Source organism: Hemiscyllium ocellatum, chromosome 32 (genome assembly GCF_020745735.1).
Source record: "Hemiscyllium ocellatum isolate sHemOce1 chromosome 32, sHemOce1.pat.X.cur, whole genome shotgun sequence".
Classification (NCBI taxonomy): domain Eukaryota; kingdom Metazoa; phylum Chordata; class Chondrichthyes; order Orectolobiformes; family Hemiscylliidae; genus Hemiscyllium; species Hemiscyllium ocellatum.
Genome location: NC_083432.1, coordinates 47,909,253 through 47,929,473, shown reverse-complemented (window position 1 = coordinate 47,929,473; position 20,221 = coordinate 47,909,253). Strand labels below are relative to the sequence as shown.

Sequence of the window (20,221 nt, the reverse complement as noted above, 5' to 3'; positions counted from 1 at the left end):
TTGTTGTCTATGAAAAGAAATCATTATCTCTGCAATTGATCCAAAAAGTGAAGAAACAAATGATTCCACTTTATTTTGCCGTCAGAATTTTAAGTTTGATTTCAGAATTTTTCCGATCAGTCTTGTGATATTTCTTCGTTTTTAAGAAACCTGAATGTTGATTTTTGCAAAAGAATTCTGCCAATTATATCAGAGTATTTTGCAATTCAAGTGAAGACGATTTGCACCTAAAATCTGGCGGCTTGAGTAATTAACAAGGTACCTCATTAATCTTCAAAGTTTTGACAAGAGGGCCAGTAACAAAATAGAACTTTCACAAGACCAGCCAGGCAGTTGCAATTTGCCTGTAGGAAAGTTCTAAACCCTTTAAATGGTTGTATCATTGGACACAATTCACTAAATGTGCTTTTTCTAATTATCGAACGGAAATAAATGCTATTAAAGTAGTTTACAAAGCAGTGAAGAGGTTTCTGAAACCAGGTAAGTATCCGATTTTAATTTGAGGACGCCTCGAAATTGTGAGAAAGTATTGAATAACTATTTTTACTTATTTGATCTATCTATTCAGAAGAAAGTTGCTGCAACTTTTTTAAAATCAATTTATTTACCAAACGATCCAGTAATTCCTCCATCCCTATGCAACCGTTCTAACCAGATTTTAAGGGGATTTTAGAAATGTTTTCATTTAAAAACTTACTTAGAAGTATGCGAGTTAATTGAGAACTTGTTTTCCCTGTTTGCTTGATTTGCAAAAACTCGAGGCTGTGTAAAATTGAGATATTTTTATTTTTGAAAATGTTGTTGTAGAGTTTGGCTAGCGTGAGAGTTACAACAGAATTTTTTTAAAAAATCTGAACCCAAGAAAGAACTGAAGGCGGCCTCGATCAATCTTTCCCCACAGAAGAGCTTGACAGCTAAGCCTTGGGAGCAAACACTGAAGAACTCGCCTCCCCATATCAATTGCCAGGAAGCGAGATTGGCCTTCCTTTTTGACCATCATTCTTTTTTTAAGAAAGTGGCGAAATACATTTATTTTAAAATAAAACGGTCCAAAACACAGAGATTCATAGTGAATCATTGACTAATGAGAACCGAGAGACCAAAAATGCAAACATACAGTTACATTAGAGCATTATTAAGTTTTGACGGGGAGAAGTATTAGACATTGCCTTGGCTCAGTTTGTAATCCCTCGTGGTAAAATATTGTGTGGGACGTGTAAATGACTTCGTGCGATGGGGTCCTAGAAACCTTTGTTTGTTCAAACGTGTGTGGGTGCAAGTATTTAACTGCGGGCCCCGGCAGGCCTCTGAAATACTAAAACATTTCAGAACAGAAGAACTCTATCCCTGTATATACTCGAAAGTTATTCCAACATTAGAATTTTAATTATATGTTTAAAACACGTTTAATTCAGCTACTAAATTTATCAACTGTTTTAATTGTTCAACCCTGATTCACTGAGTGTGAAGCTTGAGCCGGGAGTATTGACTGAGGAATAATTGGTTAAAACGTGACGTGAGGAAAGCCTGTATGTAACATGGCGTGTGATTTTGTTTTGAATTGGTAGAAACGATTTATTTTCATCGTGCGCGTATTTTAGAATTATATATCTTATTCAGAGTTCTAAGAATCTTTGATGTTTAAAATGTTATAAATTGGAAGGATTTACGAGTTAAATGCGATAAAGTTAAACACTGTTTTGTTGTGGTTTTGGACTCAGTCCCTCTCTAACTCTACATGTGTCTAAACGATTGCAATACAAAGAGAGCAATAAAATTCTTGGCACTGGAAAACAAATTTATGATATCTTAAATAGAAGTTGATATAAAGATTATTGTAATGAATTAAATAACACCCAATGATGCCAAAAATAAAATTGGCTTCTAGTTGGTGATAGTTTTATTTCCTCTTGTGCTCTGAAGATCGTGAAATGATTGAAGCCTTTCTAAAGATCGCCTTCACAAGCAAAATGTATTTAGTTGTTTTTTTGTTGGGGGATGTTTGCATCTGGGCGGCGAGAGGTCGAAAATCGAACAATATGGCGCCGAATCGTTTTAGCTCTGGTTGACATCAGCTGCAAAATTGTATTTGGAAAACCCTGGAGAATTGTTATACGATCTCAGGAAAACTTTCACACAGATCCGTGGCTTTTAAATGTCCATATCACTGCGCATATGATTAGGAACTGATTGAGCATTGCCTTTCATGTTGATTTCACAAGAACAGAATAATAAATTTCCTTTTAAATTCAGGTTTAGCGAAAATCAAAGAAAAGGGTCAAATGATCTGGATTGCGTTTTAAAATGGAGAGCATTACTTAGGAAAACATCAAGCATGATAATTAATACTTCTGACTTTGTTTATGAAATTATAACTGATGCCCACTATAACTCTTGTTGATCTTTTGAAACTGGTAGTGCAGAAATAAGAATATCCGTGACCTTTAGCATTAAGAAATAAGTAATATATAAAATAAAGCAAATTAATTATGTTATTATTATATTCCATAATTTACCTGACTAAGAAAGAAAATGCTTAAACAATTAATGTAATGTTGATAGCCGTTGTTAGAAGCAAATGTGTGTTTATATGATTAGATAACTTTAATCACTCTGCGCCTTTCTTTCCCTATATTTCTGATAGGTTAAAGCAATTGTTACAATGTGTGATTATGACTTTAGTGCTTGACGTGATTACAACAATACGTTTGTTTTGTACTGTTTTAGGGCATGGAGCACCTAATAAACTGAGTTTTTAAAAGTACAATAGAAGTTTTGTTAGAGTAATAAACTTCTCAGCTACTTTCATTCTGCAGTTTAGTATCAAAACCTGAATAATTGGGGTGTCAAGTTCCATTTTCATGGTGGTTAATGCTATTTTCTCAATTATTTGGTAGGCTTTAGAGTTTACAGAAATCTTGAAATCAAAATCCATCCTTATACACATTCTAGTCTTATAACGTCACTTTATCAAATGAATCGATTGCCAGACCAAGGAAAATATCTCATTTGGAATGGAATTTTCTGAAAATGTATGTGTACTTTGGCAGCCTGTTCATGCTTTGGTCTTTGTTTCTCTTGCAGATCCAATGACTGGTTTGCCCAGACAGCACGTGGTGTCTCCTTACACCGGATGGAAACTTTTTACCCCTTAATTCCTGAATGTTTGTGTAAGTCTCTGGACCTTGTTTGGTAATAAAGACATTTACAAGCTGGAAAAGTGCTTCATTCTTTAGCTTTGTACGCGGCCTTATCTGAGACCACTCTCTTTTGCACGCATCCCCTCCCCCACATTAGTATTAAAATAGACAAGACTTGTAAGTTATTGGGCAATAAACTATAAACGAGATTGAGCTGGTACCAATGTGTGAAATATCTGTGTGGGAGAGATGCAGACAAAGAGCTTACAACTTATGATCTGAATAGTTTTGCAATCACTGTTGTCTATTTCTGAAATAGGCACTACTGTAAACGGCCTATTACTTGTTTTTATGTCTACTTCATGTTCATATTTGATATATAAACCATACAACAAATTCTGTTAACAGGAGATTTATTCCAGAATTGTTTGACAGACAACTCTTAGCAAGGAAAATAACTACGAAGAAGGCAAGGAGTGTCAGAAAAAGAGGATTTGCTATATTTTTCTAAATCATGACTATACAATTACTGCCCGATTCTGTTCCCATGCCTTCAATATAACTACATTATTTGTAGGTACAATGGTAGCAGAAAACTACATTCTTGTTCTAGTTTACATTAACTAAAATAAACTTGTTTACAGTGACATGAATACAACTGCGTGGACAGGTAAATACTAAAAAGTACATTTTTATTTTTTTATATAAATACGTATTGTTGGGGATAAATAATACAAAAAAGAAGAAATATTTTCCTGGCATAATCAATAAATATATCTGCATGTTCACCAGAATAGACACATATTGAAAGACGCACCAGCTACTCAATTTTAAGATTCCTTCAAGGCTGGGTTGGAATTGCTTGCCTCTTATGAGTTGTTTCACCCATTGAAATGTAAACAATAAGTGCAATACAGGTGTCCAAAGGAAATTCAGCATCAGCAAATACCCAAAATGTCTTCACTTTTGCTTTTTTTCAAAGGACAGAAGATTTGTTCATTTACCCTGTTTCACGTTGAGTCCAAAAAACAAATGTACAATCTTTAAGATTTTGCATTATAAAGTTTAAGAACCCTAAAGATTGTAATGGAGAGGGGAGGATGGAAAGGGTGGGGTGGGGAGCAGGGACTGTGGAATGCAGTAGGTATCCTCTATATAGGAGGGGTTAGTTCTGTAAAGGGACAATATAAGCAACATATATTAATACAAGTTAGCATACATGGTTGAGAAGACTTCAATAGGGAATGGGTCAAAAACCTATCATGAGAAAAGGAAAGGGTGACTTGTTTACTTCTGTTCAGTAAAGCTTCCTGCTTGGGCCTGCTACAGATGGGTCAGCTTTGGAGCTTCCTGAATTCTTCCCTGAGAAGGATGATGAGATGTAAGGTCTGTGTAGGTTGGATGTGGGTCACAAGGTCCATGGTGCTGATTGGGAGTCATCTGAGCAGCACCATTGTAGTCCATGTTTGAAGATGCAGGGTGAGAAAGGTGATTGAGGCCGAAGAGAGAGGGCCCCGAAGCGGACATAGAATCCACGTAGTTCCCGCCAACGTATACAGGGCTACCCTGCAAATTTGGTGTCCCATAATTGCCATTCCCCTGTAGCGAATGGGGCTCGTATTCAGGAGCTGTCCCAGGATATCTTTTCTGTTGCTGAGATGGGCAACCTTTCATCGGGTTTTGGTAACTTGTGGTCATAGCATAAGCGTTCTGATGAGGTTTATTGAAAGGCGGCGGTGAAGGGGCGTCATAGGCAGAGTTGTTCGCAAGCGGATGCATGGCGTTGACAAATCCGGTAGGGGCCTGGACGGGGAGCGGGGGACTTCCCGTGGGCGATTGTCCTCCGGAAGAACTCACCATGCCTTTCGTTTTTTGATCCTTTTTGTACTTCATTCGGCGGTTCTGAAACCAGATCTTGATCTGTCGTTCACTGAGGTTCAGCAGGTTCGCCATCTCGACTCGGCGAGGTCTGCAAAGGTAACGGTTAAAATGGAATTCTTTCTCCAGCTCCACCAACTGCGCGCTGGTATAGGCAGTGCGCGCTCGCTTCGAGGCAGAACCCGGCGGGCTTTTGTCCCCACTGACATTTTCAGCTGTGAGCAATAAAATAAAGATAATCACCTCTTAAAAGTGCACTGATCTGAACAAGAAAATTCTCCACATAAATTTAATAAGTCTTGAAAGAAAAACAGAGTCCTCCTTCTTAACACATCAAGGCCTATCATTTCATATTAAACGTTATTAAAAGTTCTATACCCCCAACACCAGAAATATGACGTGGGATCCCCAGAGCTCAGAAAATTGAATCATAATCATATTGACACAATGTTTAGAACAATATATTCCACAATTGAAGTGATACACTAAAGAGGACAGGGCAAATGCTGATTTGCAACGTAACCAACCTAATTATATTATTATGACCCATTCAAAGTCAGGTTTAGAATGGAAAACTGCAAGGTACGATTTGGTTAATGTTGCTGTTATTAGTAAGAACACTAGTAAAAGCTGCATTAGTATTTATAGGCTTGCAGCATATTTGTAATTACTTGCATTTTATTACTTCACTTTTTGATGTATTGTCAACTTCCTGGCTTCACAATCACCAGTATGTGATCTTTCTGCATTCAGGGCTGTTTCGGAGCACTGGGCCAGTCAGCATTTTTTTTTTGCATTAAATGGTAAAATATCTTTTAGTTTCAAATCAAAATAAGAATTATTTGAGAAAGTTGGAGAAGTGGCGGAAGATGGTGGGGTGGGGGAGATTGCTGAGGGCAATAATCTTAAATTTTAACAGTGGGCTATCAAAGTGTTAAAGCGATATATAGCCAAAAGCTTTACGTGACACAGATACTTAAAATTCGTGTTTTTAATGTTTTGATTTTTAAAAATAGCGTAGCCTTTAAATTTGATGTTTGGATCCCTAAAATTGCGAAAAGAAAGTTGGTGTACCTGTACTGGGACAGTTGTTATTTTTTTGCTTGGAGTTTTGCCGTGACTCTTTCATCCACGGGAATATCTGCTTGGTGAGGCTGGGAGTGGACGTGTGGGAAGACTTGGGCAGAGTCTTGCTGGTGCCTGGTTGTGTCGAGTTGCTGCTGGGGTTTTGGGGAGGTGAGACAGGTGGAGGTTGGCGGTGCTCGGGGAGGTTCGAACGCATGCAGCTCCCATTGATGTCTTTAGATTTGGGATGCGGAACACTAGTGCCAGCTGGCTGAAGGGAACAGGCCGACCTCTGAAAATCACTTTCAACGTGAGAAGATGGTGGATAGGGTTCCTGCGCCACTTCGTAGCTGAAGCCATTTGCTCCCTGGTATGTGTATCCACTGAATAGCGTACAGTTGTCGTAGTATGTCGTTTTTTGCATCTCGCAGTTTCCCAATATTTATTTCACAAACTGTCAGGGTCCTGTCACCCTTATCGAATAACATTGGCACCCCGATTCACGTGACGTTTTCTTCCAATAGCCTCCTGGCAGTTGACCTAAGGTTAGAAGAACCACAGAATAATAGTGGAACGTGTGTGAATCCATCTTACATACTCAAAAGCAAATGACATGAATAGCGTTCACCAAACAAGCACAGCAGATGCCATGGCTAGTCTTGATTCCTGCCTATTTTGGACTGGAGAGGGGGGCACGTAAAAACACACACTCACTTGCACTGAGTCCTGGAAGAAAACTAAACAGAACCACAAAGCCATCTGCAAAACTATTTTAATAGAGATCAGATTCGGCATTAGCTCACTGCTAAATTCTTTTGGTTTAGGCAATGTTCCAAAAATGATCATTATTTATGAAAAAAAACACTTCACACGAACTCGGGTTTGGTATCTTAACAGGCAGTTATATAAACTTTGACAACGAGTTCAGTTAAAATACGCACAAAACATCGTTACATTTCATTTCATTGCCCCTTGCTTGATTAATTGTCATGCTGTCAATATTCTAGATTAAAAATCTGACCTACCGCTTAAAATTAGGTTTACATCTATTGTTATAAAGCGAAGCTGCCAAGGTATCAACATTTATAAATGTACAGCGTTCATGGCGGGATAAGATTTCCCCTGAAAACATCTGGTTTAAATAGAAGGAAACTTATTGATGTTTCAGTAGCTATGTATTCAAACCCTAATCCGAAACATACTTTTATAGTCACCATAATTTCTTGTTTAATGCCGCGATCTAGAATTTATATCTCTTAACTCCATTATTGTTAGGCAGCACTGACAATATGAGAAGCTACATGGAGAAAAAAAACACAATGAAATACTACCGAGAAACAGTAAAACATTCTCATTTCATATACACAGGAATTACAGTCTATTAACCATTTGGGTCAACTGTTTTCTAAAAATACACACGTATCTATTTAATGTGGCTGTTTATAGCGTGTTACTTTGCCATGGTGAAGGTGAGAAGTAAGTGATTTTGTTCTTATCTCCCTCTGTCCATGTGTAAACTGGATATGTTTTTGGACGTCTCATAGCTTGGCCTTGCGGCAATATTTTAGGACCCTTTTCCTCTTCCCCGCCGCAGCTTTAACTATTCATGATGGATCGGCAAAGTATTTCAAACCTGAAATACAAGAGGTTGTATTCTGCATGACCAGCATTTGAACCTCTCTCTTAACCAAGAAACAAAAAGGATAATAGATGCTGTCTTGGAAGGTGCTCTATAATTTGATGTATGAGGGGTCAGCGGACCAATAAAGATTTTTTTGGGGTGAAAAAAAAGTGCAAGGTCTCCCGGAGCGGCTCGAACGCGGAGAGTCAACGGCGAGGCTTGGTCGGCATAATCCGCACACTGCTTAAATGTGCAGAGATTTCTTGTCGGCTCCACACTCGCACATTGCTTTCCAGTTTTTGTTTGAAGTACATTTTCAGGTTGACACTTTTTAAGATTCGCAATACCAGCCGCAATTACAAACAATAGTGTAAAACCGACTAGTATGTACGGGAAGCGGTCAGTTCTTTCCAAAACTTGCACAGTTTCCCTCCCGCTCTCTTCCTCTCCTCCTTCTCTTTCTATCCAACGATTCATTCCGAAATATCAATGTTGGTATTTGGTATCGCCTAAGTATACGTGAAGTCAAAGTATTCGGATGAAGTTAAGCAGCACGCCATCTGCTTATCTATCTCGCAGGAAGCAGTGTACATCTCAGTCATGTTAGATATGATTTAATTTTTTAAATTACCCTCAAGCTTTCTACAGTTTAAATCGGCGGAATGTTTATTTGTCAGACGATTCGGTATTGAAAATATAATTAAAACTCTTCGTGAAAGAAGGAATTAAAATATGTTTCTACAATCATTTTTTGCTTTATAGAATGTTTATGAGGCCCTGACGTTTTGCGGTAAAATTATATTTAACGTCTTTGGCATAAACTATCCAAATAAAAGGGTTGAAAATGTATTTAAAAACCAAACAAAGCATTCGAGGCATGGGGTTGTTACAAAATTAAACTCCGTCGTCACGGACTACCTGCTTTCAAACGTACACTTTGAAATGATAAAATCGAATTTTATAATGCGCAAGTTTACGCTTCTGTTCATTTGTACTTCGCGAGGATTGTCGGATATGATCTTTGTTCTTTAAGAGAGGGCCAGTGTTCCTAATACATTATAATTAGATTTTTAAAAACAGTAAAATTTCAACCTTTGCATTCAAAGCCGGCAGAGCAATATTCTTGCATCATTCACCAATAGCGAGAAAGGGTGAAATGTTTTATTTAGTTAAGCATGCACACAAAATAATAATTTCGAACCAAAATGACCCGCCTTCAGCCGGGTGCACGGCTGCACGGAATGAACTCTAGGCTGTAACGGAGTTTAAGCGAGCCAATAAAACTGGATTTTTACAGCAAAATTCAATAATGTTTCCATTTCAAATGATGATCTGATAAATATAGAACAGAGCCAGCAAAGTCAGGCGTGTTCCAGTCGCCGGCTGCCACCATGTTTCGGAGAAACACTGAGGCTGGAAGAGTAATATCCTGAGATTTCACTCTCCACAATCCCGACACGCTGTACCTGCAGGTCTCAAGGCATTACAGAGCTAAACAAGCGAAGGGCCATTTGATTGTCCAAAATGTGTTAAATATTCAGAAAACAACCATCCTAGCTAATGGGACAACAATAGGGGAAGTCGTCATACACCTTAAATTATAGAGCACTGTAAGACGTCCACGTAAATGTGTCTTAAGTCACAACTGAGAGCTTGGTTTTGAAAAATGCTCCAAATTAGCCCCTAAAACAGGCCCAAGGAACGGGCTCCGTGTTGAATTCAGATGCAATGTGAAACAGTCGCTGCGTGAAAGGAAGCTATAGCTTGTGAACTCTTCTTGAACCGAGATTGAAGTCATATGGTCATAAATCACTGGGACATATACTCCGCCATTCACGAGTGATAGCCTATTTGAGTCCAGCTTACCTTAGCCACTGACGATAGAAGCAGAGCAAGACATAATATTTCAGATTCACCACGCAATCGATAAGCAGGAGTTTCCAAATTCTTTTATATACATATACAAAAGGAAGGATAAAACAGCTGGTTATGGCGCTGAAATTCACCCGTTGAAGGTAACGGCAAAGAAAGGCGAGATGGTACAGCTTCAAAGAACTGTAGAAAGCTCAAGGCTTGAATGGACAGCCCTGATATTATTGAGCCCTAGACTGGTACGCCCTACTCACAGATAACAATGGTTTCTCAGCTTTACAGGGCAGAGTGAACTAGAAAGGAAACCCATATATTCGGTATGTTTGTTATGAATACGTATATATATTAGAAGCACGGTTTAAGGGGAAAAAAACAATTTCTTTCTTGAATGCTGGGCAGGCAACGAGTGTTAATCCCCTCGAAACACAGCGTCACAAGTGAAAAATTATGCTAATTAGCGACGTGGTGGACAAGGCCTAGACTGAGATGGCAAGCTCGCTGTTTGCTTCACGTGTTTGGCAATTAAGTATCAGCTTATGGTATTATATTTTTCGGGTAAAGTGAAGCATTTCGCCTTTCAAAATAATATTACCGGAACCTATAATAATAAAGTGAACTTCTATTGCAGAACTCAAGGGAGAATTGTATTCCGTGCCACCGTCTTGTTTATTGAACTCGTGGACGGAACCAATAATTAATAATGTATTCATGATATAAAAAAAATCGAGTGTCCGACTGGGCGCGGTGTAAAAAGAAAGAAAATGAACTCAGCGTAAATTGTGAGGGTCGGCCGGGGTGGGGGCGTGGGGCGGTGGGGCGGGATGGGGGGGGGGAGTGGTGGTGGTGGAGTGGGGGTGGGGAAGTGGGTAGGCGGAGTGGGGGGGGAATAGATTAGATAATTCTGTCGTGTTGAATATGTAGTAAGGGGCAAGATGCAACAGCCTCTCTCTAAACTTTTAATGTTAGCTGTGTCATGCACTTGCTTGGACACTTAAGGTGTTTTTTTTCATTTTAAAAAAAATGCCCATTTGAAAATGGAGACAGAGAAAGAATTGTCATTTGAGTGAAAGCCAATGAAAAAAGAATTTGGAACTTAAGCTTTTTTTTATGCATGCCACTGCTTCTGTCGTTTATGGCTACGTAAGATTTATGACTTCATGACACCGGAGCTGTAAACAGTGTAAAAGGGATAGATGTTGCACGAGGTTAGGTACATGAAAGGGGAGCCTGAAGGGCGTAGGAGGAAGACCAGCGAAAGAATCTACAACTCTGCAACTTTCATTAAGCCTTCAAACTATTTTGCATTTTTTTTCGCCAAGTTTGTCTTTATTTTTCGGGGGGCGTGTGGGGGGCGGGAGGGGGGAGGGGGGAGGTGGGAGGGGGAGGTGGAGGTGGTGGGCGTGGGGGGGGAGGCGGGTTCGTGGAAGTGAAGTGGGTAGAGGTTAAAGAAGCAACTCAGAAGTCCGTGGCCTTCATTAGGTGAACGCTCCACTTCTGCTGGATTAAGAGAGGCGACGAACGGATTGATTTTTATTAACGTGCAGTGATTTCCGACAACGCAGGGCTCCACTGCCAAAGGAGTAACTTCATAAAGCAAGGCTAAATTCGTGCCGTTAAAAAAAGTGTTCATTCTGCTTATAAGTAAGACAGGTTAGAAACTTTATACACGATTGCATATTATTTTCAATAGCGTTTTGGCTGAATAAACAACTTTGCAACTCCCTAACTTCTCTGAATGAACGATTTTCGGTAATTGCATTTTCTTGCACATATTATTTTGCCTATGATCTACCTCTGCGTCTGGGAAAGAAGTCGGTTTCAACAATGGACCTTTTTTTTAGGTTCAACGTGGATCCCACAACTCTACCAATTTCGAAATTCAGCGATTTTAAATTAAAATCTCACGTGGTGGTAAGATATTTTACTTGAACATGCCGGTGTAATGTCGAAAGTTGCCTTTATTCTTGTAGAACAAGTTACTCCCTGATTATTGTCAACAAAATATTTGAATTATTCTAAATCAGATTTCTAATAATATGTCGATTGGGAATTTGGAACGGGATAATGGGACGTGACAGAGCTTGAACAATGTGCGCAATCTATAACTTGATATAATGTAGTTTATTTAATGTTAACTCAATTAGTCCACCTATCCTTCTATCCTTTTTTTTCTATCTGATAGATAAGTAGAACATTGAATTCTGGGAAATGGTTCAGGTATGGAATGAACGTAATATGACTTACCGCAATAGTGCTGCTAGTCCTCGATCCAAGGTGCAGCTGCTGACGGGGTCTTTATAAAGAGCCAAGACTGCAAAAAAAGAAAGAAAAAGAGAAACCTTCGATCAAGTAAATCGTTACAAAATCGAATTCGTTGCACACGACGTTTGAAGAAATCGAGTGTTTTCGAACAAGTGACAAAAGAAGCATCTAAAAGTGGAGCGTCAGGAATCAGGAGTAGATTGTGCATTAGTAATAATGTTTAACATGGCAGCCTATTGTACTCGCATATAAACATTAATTGTCAATGCTTTAATTTATACATTTATATGTTACATGTACATTGGTCTGCTCACCCAACCAGCATTTTGACTCTTTTAATTGAAATAACATGCTGTGTATGTTTTTGAAATTGCACTTGAAATGTTGTTTCTGCTTAATCATTGTATTTCGTGCATCTTTGTGGAATTCTTGCCAAAAGAGGTCAATAAATTAAATATCTTTGCCACCCTAAACCACTTACTTGCCTGATTTTATTACCTCCTAACTGTTGTTAATCTATCTTTCAGTTTAAAACACACAATGTTTAGTCAGTTTTATATGTTTTTTGGATCAAGTAGGCGTTTAATTCAACTTTGAGCTTTTAACAATGAAAATTACATTAAGACATATTTGCAAAGTGTTTGCATTGCCACAATGAATCTTTGTTATTTCACTTTGAACAACTATTCAAAATTAGGATCATTACGTTGAATTATTTAATATTTGCATTCTTATTTTAAAATCAGTGATTTCATTGAAACTAAGTTCTCTTCGATTGCAATAAAAAGTGGGGAAGCTGATATCTTTGATAATGAAAATTGTTGTGTTCTTTCATATGATTCTGCTATTGGTCCCGAGTAATATATTCGTTACACTTTACCCCCAAAAGGCATCAATTCCGGAAAGATAAAACACACAAAGCGTTCTGACCTCCCGGAATAAAATGTTTCCCTACGGCCGAAAGCTGCAACAGTTACGCACGTTGAATCGTTAACCTTTCCTATCGAATGAATTGAATTGTAAATATTTAAAATAGTTAAATACGAAACGTGAGAAATGGAAAAGTAATACTCTTCGTCGAATCTTAATAATAAAGATTGCGCACTTATGTGTGACGAGACGCCAGCAGCGCAGCAGAACAAAGGAGAAGGAAAACTGGGTGCGGGTTAATGCAGGAATTCACCTGCTGGCTGTAATAAACGAAAGTCTTCGGTGTTTTCATATAAAACATTAAAATTAGTTGAATTATACAGTTGTGTTAACTTTAATTGGTTTTCGGCATATTTATTCGTCGGCAGGGTTCCATTCCTGGGACAAATGCAATCGAAAAGGCTTAGTTCTTTGCTGCGGACTGCTAAACTCATAAATTATTTACCTTGTCTGGGAAACAAATGTTCAAGAATCATTGGTTGCCATAATGGGCTATGGTTAAAATTTGTTTTCTTTTTGCTAAATTAATATGAATTCCAAAGGAAAAGAAAAGACGGAAAAGAGCGTTGAGATCGATGCATGGAGAGGGTCTGAATTAGGACTCCTGAAATCACATATACACGCACACACGCGCATTCACTGTAGAGTAAAATACATTGAGAATTATTCTTCCAGTGAACTAATTTACAGTCGTTGAGTATCAGGAGGACACTTAAACATTTGCAGTTGGGCTAAGTGGATAAAAAAAAGGGAAAAGAAATAAAATATGACTCAGTTCATTGTGACAGATATAAGCCTCTCTCTGAATGACCTTTCCTTGAATAGTAATAACTCACCACATTAATGATCAATCAGCGGGAAGGTTTGAAATGTATCCAAAATAACAATCCGTCCCACTATCCCAGGCTTTCTCTGCGATCGCATATAATCCTTTTATAAGAGGTATTGGACGGCATACATATCTTCCCCCTGACCCGATTTGTTTTTTAAATGGCCTGCTGTAAATAATCAGAGTACTGACTGGGTGATCACAGCCCGGAGACACAGGCGAAGGCCTTCCATCCAAATGCCAGAGTAAATGCGCTTGGATTATGCATTCACGTGGTCAGTACGTCAACGTTTCCCCATTTTATACAGACTTTAGCAATTGTTAATTGAACTCTTCTTTTTTTGTGCATGAACGTTGAAATTCGGGCATTTCAAAAACTTGTCGCTTTCTCGTGGATGACGAAGGGCACTCCACGTTATTCCTCCCGTAGAAGCTGTTTGCAAAGGTAAGTCGTTACTTAAATAAAAACCAAAATACATTCATATAATTAGCTTCTTCGAAGAACCCAAGGGAAAGTAGAGATTGAGAAACTTTTATGTTCCTTTTTACACCTCTTCAGCTTCCCTGCTGAAGGAAAGCGGCAGTTTGGTTTTTTTTAGAGCAGGCCTGGTACTCCTGGTTTGGATCAGAACTCATAAGTTGTGGTCTCCCCCTCTTGTTTAGTAGAATACTTGTGATAGTGGGCTCGGTTTACACCCACGCACGGTCTGTCAAAGTAATGTGGGACTCCAAAATTAAACGCCTTATTTATTCTCAACAAGCAAAGAATTAGTTCACAGCAGTCCACATTCTTTAGCAAGATGGTAATATATCCGACAGCAAAATTAGCAGCATATCTTTGATATAAGGAAGTCTTATACAGTCGCATTTGGCATATTTAGCGTTAAGTTACACTAAAACTTAATCATTTTAGCATAAATCATAGCAAAATGTATGAAGCTGTCGTAAAACCTGTAGTATTTGCATGTTATTTCAATATAAAATATATTATATCATCATGCGTACTAATTTTACCGAACATTTTGTATTTGATGCATTTTAGGTACATGTTACTTGAAAACAAAAGCTGGTTTAAAGCAAGAGCTATTTATCAAATTGCAATTTACAAGTACGTTATGCACTCATCGGAATGTGGTCAGGCGTCTTATTTTAGGCCGCAATATTAAATGTAAAAGATAAAGATATCGCTTTCCTTAGATAATGTGTTCTCTAATATTTAAGCATGCTCTTTTAACATATAAAAGTGAATGCCAGCCGTACAAAACACGTTGCACAGTATACATTGGCACGTTTCCAAATGTACCTTTTCATCTGACCTATTAATGCATAACTTGTGTTTAATGTGACATTTGACCTGTAGAACAGTGACGTGCTACAGCGGTTTGTGCTCTGCAACTTGCCTTGTATCACTGGCCTTTCATTTTACTTCTCAAACGGTCGAGAAATTAACGTTAGCGTAACACTGACAAACTAAGATAAATAAAGTTATTGGTTTAAATTAACGAGAACGTTGATGGTTAGGGTGGGGGCTGGGGGTGTAAAGTGTACGTGTGTCGGTGGGGGAGGGGGGAGAGGAGTGGTTGAAATGCCTGGCATGAGTCAAAGGGAGATCAATAGGGTTACTGTACAACTGGAACAGAGGGTCTTTGATCTGCGAGGCTAACCAGAATTGCAGTGACAAACTCTGCGCCTAGCTTGCAAGATAATGCACGAGAAGGGACTATCCAACAAGAAAGAGTTAATATTTAGTAAGGATACCTTTAATGTTATTGTCCTTTAACCAAATAATTTGCAGTCCAGAACGTAGAAAGAGCACTTTGGAATCTGCAACTGTTTTGGCACCAGCAAGAAAAAAATGAAATAAAACTCGAGCTTTCCATTTGGTTCTCATTTCAGAAAAAAAGACCTCTGCTGTAAAACAGTTAGTTCTGTTTATGTGCCAAGAACGATAAAATTCAAGTTGATTATTCCTAGATCCATCCTGACGCCTGCAGTACTAACTATCTTCCTCAGCATATCAAACAATTGGTACATTTTCATTTCGCCTGAGGCTGGCTGCAGCATATAAAAATGATTTGTTAAAAAAGGAGAGGAATTTAATGCAAACCCATTTTCTGCTAACATCAAACGTCGCCTTATCGCTAGCCGTCTATCTGGCTACGAATGCCTAAGGAAATAAAAACCTATTAAGACACTTTCCGTTTAACAGAACATTGTACTCCCATGAATTAGAAAATGCTCCAGTGATGTTTTTTGTAGTACTTTAAGGTGGTGGATCCTTTACCAGAACCGCGTTCTTGTGTATCCCAAATTATGATTATGTTCTCGGGAGGTTGAGTAATGTCGAAATTATTTTTCGATGGGAATGAATACAGGGATGTAGCAATTCGGCAAAGTTGAAAGAAGTAAAGTGTTTACCTCTTTCTGTCTCTCTCTCTCTCAAGGTTTCAAGGAGAATGCCAGGAGATTGAGTTGAGGAAGTTTAAGCAGTCAACATTGGATGGACCTCAGTTTGGAAACTTTCAAAGTCGCGAGTATAATAGCTAAACACTGTTTGCCCAGATCATAAATCATGTGCACATTCATCTTGAGGATAACACCCTATCTAAAAATGCTTTTGAAGCTTTTTGCACGAATTCAGAGGTGTCAATGGCCATCAAAGGTAGATCCAAACCAAACGTTTAACTGTTTGTTAGATCTTTAGGATGTTTGAAGAGGAGAAGAATTTTCAGAAGAAATCTTTGCCGCCCTCTTGGAAAATAGCACTTTGGGGTTGGGGGGCGCGGATGCTGATGATGAGATGGTGGGGGTGGGGTGGGGGGGGGGGTGTTGGTTGCCTGGTGTGGGAGAGGCCACGTCTGTCTTAATCCGTTACACACAAAAAGTCAGCAATAGTTCACGGAAACCAACCGGGGACCTTTCTCTCAGGTCAAGCTATGGGCCATTAATTATATCCAGCCTGGAATTCAGAGCTGCAGAAAGGGAAAATGTTTAAACTGCAGTTAACTTGGTTCGTTTACCTGTTGGATTATAGCAATGGAACTTGGAAAGCGATCACTGAATCTGGTCTTTAATCACAGGTGGTGGAGCTCAGTTATACCCCCCACGGGAGGAAAAATATTTATTGGACCCTGGTGGATTTAAAAGAAATGCATTCTAGAAGATCTCGGGAGCGTCATCGAAAGATGCATGCATTCGTTTGGCAGCAATGGATTCAATAGCAATTGGACTGTGAAGTTACAAACGGCTGGTTCCCAACTAGCCTTATAAGTGAACGGACTTTCTACAAAAATCTGAGCAGTTTATTTATACCGGAAGCTTATATCGGCACATGCTGTTAAAAAAAAATCTAGTACAAATGTACACTCAACTCGATTTAAGGGATAGGCTATTGCCAAGATATAGGCCAGAATGATAAACAGAAGATGAAATATAGATGCGTGTAACGTGTCCAATGGGAACTGGTCTCGTGGATGGATGTCAGAAATCGCTGAGAATACGCAGAGCAACATTAGCGGACTCCTTAAAATACCGGACCCGCCAGCTAAATGTGCTGTGATATTTAGCAGTGGTCGAGAGTGAATAAGAGATGCGGAAATAGAGTGAAAGAAATGCGCACAGAATATGAGAAAGCCTTAGTGAGAGAGATTCCAAAAGAAGCAATGCCAGTTCCTGAGTTCACTGCTGCAGACTGACTATGTCAATTCCCCAACAATATCCATGTGATTTATAAAATGATTACAATCATTACTTTCAAGCAAATAAACCTCAAATCTCTACGGAGTGTGAACAGGGCATCACCTTATCCTATTTTTGTTCCTCCAGTTGCAACAATTTCGGACAATTGCTCCTCAGAGACCGACCACATTTCAACACAAAGAAATGGAGGGGGCGGGGGGGGGGGGGGGGGGGGCATGGAAAATTTAGCACCAAAAACATTAGCTTTTCGGTGATTTGACGCCTTCACTGAACAGAAGAAAAATCAAAAATCGTCACCGTTCGTAACAGGGAAATTTATACTACCGGAGCCATCAAGTAAATTGCATCTCAAAATTAGTTTCGTTTTGTATTATCAGGGAAAGGTCAGAGGTTATAGTTATTGCATTTTCACTTTTCTAATAGCCAGTCTGGGAGCATGGAACAGCATCAATATAATTTATTACCTTGTTTTTACGGGAGCTAATTTTATCGGTTATTGAGATGCGTTGAAACGCCATTAGTTGCAAAGTCAGGAACTTTACATACCTACTACAATGCTGCCGTTTAATTATATATCCTTTATGTAAGAAATTATGTGCATTTATATTTGACGCACTTTGCTTCGCAATCTTTGTCGGATGTTGCATTATGCTTACATATTTATTTTACAAAAGATTAGCAGCGAAATGATGCATGTTTGTGGAATTTTATTTGTGATCGATTATCTTATTGTCTGACTCTGCTCCATTCTTTATATTAATTTTCTATTAAACACATCTTGTAAACTATCCTGTGTATGAACAAAATATAAATCCTTTAACGATCTGACTATTTTGAAAAAGGTGAATTGTTTATACATTGTAACGTTAGTTTGTTTCATTTTGTTTCCTATCATTGTGCAAATACTAGGAAATGGAAATGCATTGCCATCCTCGCCCACTCTTCTGTGCGCTGTCCCAGACACGCTCGCTTCCAGAGAAATATCATTTTTTTTCAGTAATTTTAAACAGCCACATACAGGCTAGCACAATATATTAACGGGGAGAAGAGACATGATTTATTATGAGTAGTATAATTACCTGTACATTAAATAGCCATCCTATAAGAGCAACGGCTATTCTGGGAGTAGGTAGGAATACTTCCTTATAACCCCTAATATATTATCATTCCGTTAAAAAGATTTTATTTAAACTATATCTGTTCAGTTTGAAGGATGTAAACGCAACTGAACGATGTAGATAAGCGAGAGATCAAACCAATTATAAAATGAGACACCATAAATAAATCTAAAAACTGGTTCGCAAACTTAATTCTGTCAGCTGATGAACAGAAAAAGGGAGAAAAAAAGAGTGGGGGTGGAAGGAGAGTGCAGAAATCAGAAAAGCTGAGCAATTTTCCTTCTTGTTTGCATAATGTTGTTACTCATGCAGTGGAATGCGATCTGTAGCAGAGAAAAATTAGACAACTTGGTTTACAAAACAAATAACAAAAACAGGAAGGATCAAGATAAACAATGTTGTTCGATATCTCGGCACGGTATCGAATGCTGTGTTTTCGGCGTTTTCTTATTTTTGAAATACAGTGACCCTAGTCTTGATGCGATGCTTTCTATTGAAGTCGCCACTGCTGTTAAAGACAGGCACACGAACAAAGCCTTTAGGAGGGGCTTTTCGTTGAGTGATTCGGCAAGGCATTGTCAGCTTGGTTATAAAGCACAATAATCATATGTAAATAAGAGCCTGTAATGTTTAAAGATAAAACAAATAGGCTTCAATCCTTAACATTTTTTGGAATATAAGAGTTTATTCTGCCTCTCCGGGTATTTTTTTCAAAGAATACACATTGCTCTCAGCTCCTCTGAACGAACACTGTGCCATTGAGCATGATTCATGTGTGTTGAGGGCAGAGAGTCACATTATTTTTCCATTTTGGTGCTGGGAGTTATCAATTAATAAAGCCTCAATTGAATCCAGGGTCAGACTTGCAAAGAAATTTACACATCTTTGCTGTGGAAGCTAAGCAATATCCAATTGTGTTCTGATATCGATTTGCTAATGCCTTACCCCTTTCTCTTCTCTCAGGAGCATTTTTTGGCAAATGAAGAAAATCGACATCCCAAAGGCCTGCCAATCATAGAGCAACTGCGAGTTTTCGTCCTTTCCCCTCTTCATTTACAAGCATAGAACCAATATTCAGAGATGAAGGAAACAGATTATGTGCCACATTCTTTTAAGCCATATAAACTTTGTCAAACTATTCCATGGCGTTTTACCCTTAGTTCATATAACAATGCATATGAATAGAACATGTATAAATCTAACCAGTACAAAAGAACAAAGCTGGACGTAGTATTTTTTTATATAGGAAATGTATTAAATCATAAACAAATTCCAAATTTGTTCCATGTACTTGGCGTTCCTTGTCGTGCAATTGTGTCTATTTTTTTAATTTCTGCATCTTGCATATTAAATAGTTAAATGGTTAATGGGTATTTTGAGATTTTTAAAATCTTTGTTGGGTTACCACATAGAATATACAATCTGTAATTCCAACGCCGAGTGTAATTATCAAAACAAACACTTAAAAGGACTACACATAATCATAATTAAAAACGACCATTAAATATCTCTCAATAAGAAAAAGATTACCATTCAACTGACAGATAATGGTATTTTGAAAGGCACGCGTGTTTCAATACTGATGTTCTTTGCCTGCTGCAACCATTAATATTTAATGCCAATCACTAAGTTATTCTAATTTTACTACATAAAGGTTTGCACTAACGATCGGTGTTAAATGTTACGCTGCTATTAATGGCTTCAATTTGACTGGCTGGCGTCCAATCGCAGAATAAAAGGACCGAGGCGTTGTGGAAGTCTGTTAGTCTTCGCTCATTTTCAAAATTGGGTTTCGCAATTCATTTCT

The 20,221-nt window shown here is 38.4% G+C and overlaps 1 protein-coding gene and 3 long non-coding RNA genes across 9 annotated transcripts; 3 read left to right on the top strand and 1 right to left on the bottom strand.

Moving 5' to 3' along the window:
• The first annotated feature begins 264 nt into the window (after positions 1–264).
• On the top strand, positions 265–3,220 carry LOC132830978 (uncharacterized). Its single transcript, XR_009646464.1, has 2 exons — positions 265–480; positions 3,085–3,220. It is a non-coding gene; the product is annotated as an uncharacterized LOC132830978 (long non-coding RNA).
• Positions 3,221–3,536: 316 nt separating this feature from the next.
• On the bottom strand, positions 3,537–9,880 carry hoxb3a (homeobox B3a). 4 transcript variants are annotated; one of them, XM_060849034.1, is made up of 3 exons: positions 9,571–9,880; positions 6,093–6,623; positions 3,537–5,233 (listed from the first exon to the last, which is right to left on the bottom strand). In XM_060849034.1, exons 2-3 carry the CDS (start codon positions 6,505–6,507, stop codon positions 4,464–4,466), a joined length of 1,185 nt encoding a protein of 394 aa, XP_060705017.1. In that variant the 5' UTR covers positions 6,508–6,623; positions 9,571–9,880; the 3' UTR covers positions 3,537–4,463. The 4 variants fall into 4 exon arrangements, with proteins under 4 accessions (XP_060705017.1, XP_060705018.1, XP_060705019.1 ...); XM_060849035.1 differs by lacking the exon at positions 9,571–9,880 and adding an exon at positions 8,086–8,102; XM_060849036.1 differs by lacking the exon at positions 9,571–9,880 and adding an exon at positions 7,538–7,554.
• Positions 9,881–10,975: 1,095 nt separating this feature from the next.
• LOC132831012 (uncharacterized) lies at positions 10,976–12,311 on the top strand. Of its 2 annotated transcripts, none has more exons than XR_009646467.1 (3): positions 10,976–11,226; positions 11,418–11,487; positions 11,759–12,311. It is a non-coding gene; the product is annotated as an uncharacterized LOC132831012 (long non-coding RNA). The 2 variants fall into 2 exon arrangements; XR_009646466.1 differs by having other exon boundaries at positions 10,976–11,325.
• Positions 12,312–13,715: 1,404 nt separating this feature from the next.
• On the top strand, positions 13,716–19,655 carry LOC132830969 (uncharacterized). Of its 2 annotated transcripts, XR_009646459.1 has the most exons (4): positions 13,716–14,042; positions 14,640–14,705; positions 16,042–16,259; positions 19,378–19,655. It is a non-coding gene; the product is annotated as an uncharacterized LOC132830969 (long non-coding RNA). The 2 variants fall into 2 exon arrangements; XR_009646460.1 differs by lacking the exon at positions 14,640–14,705.
• Positions 19,656–20,221: the final 566 nt, after the last annotated feature.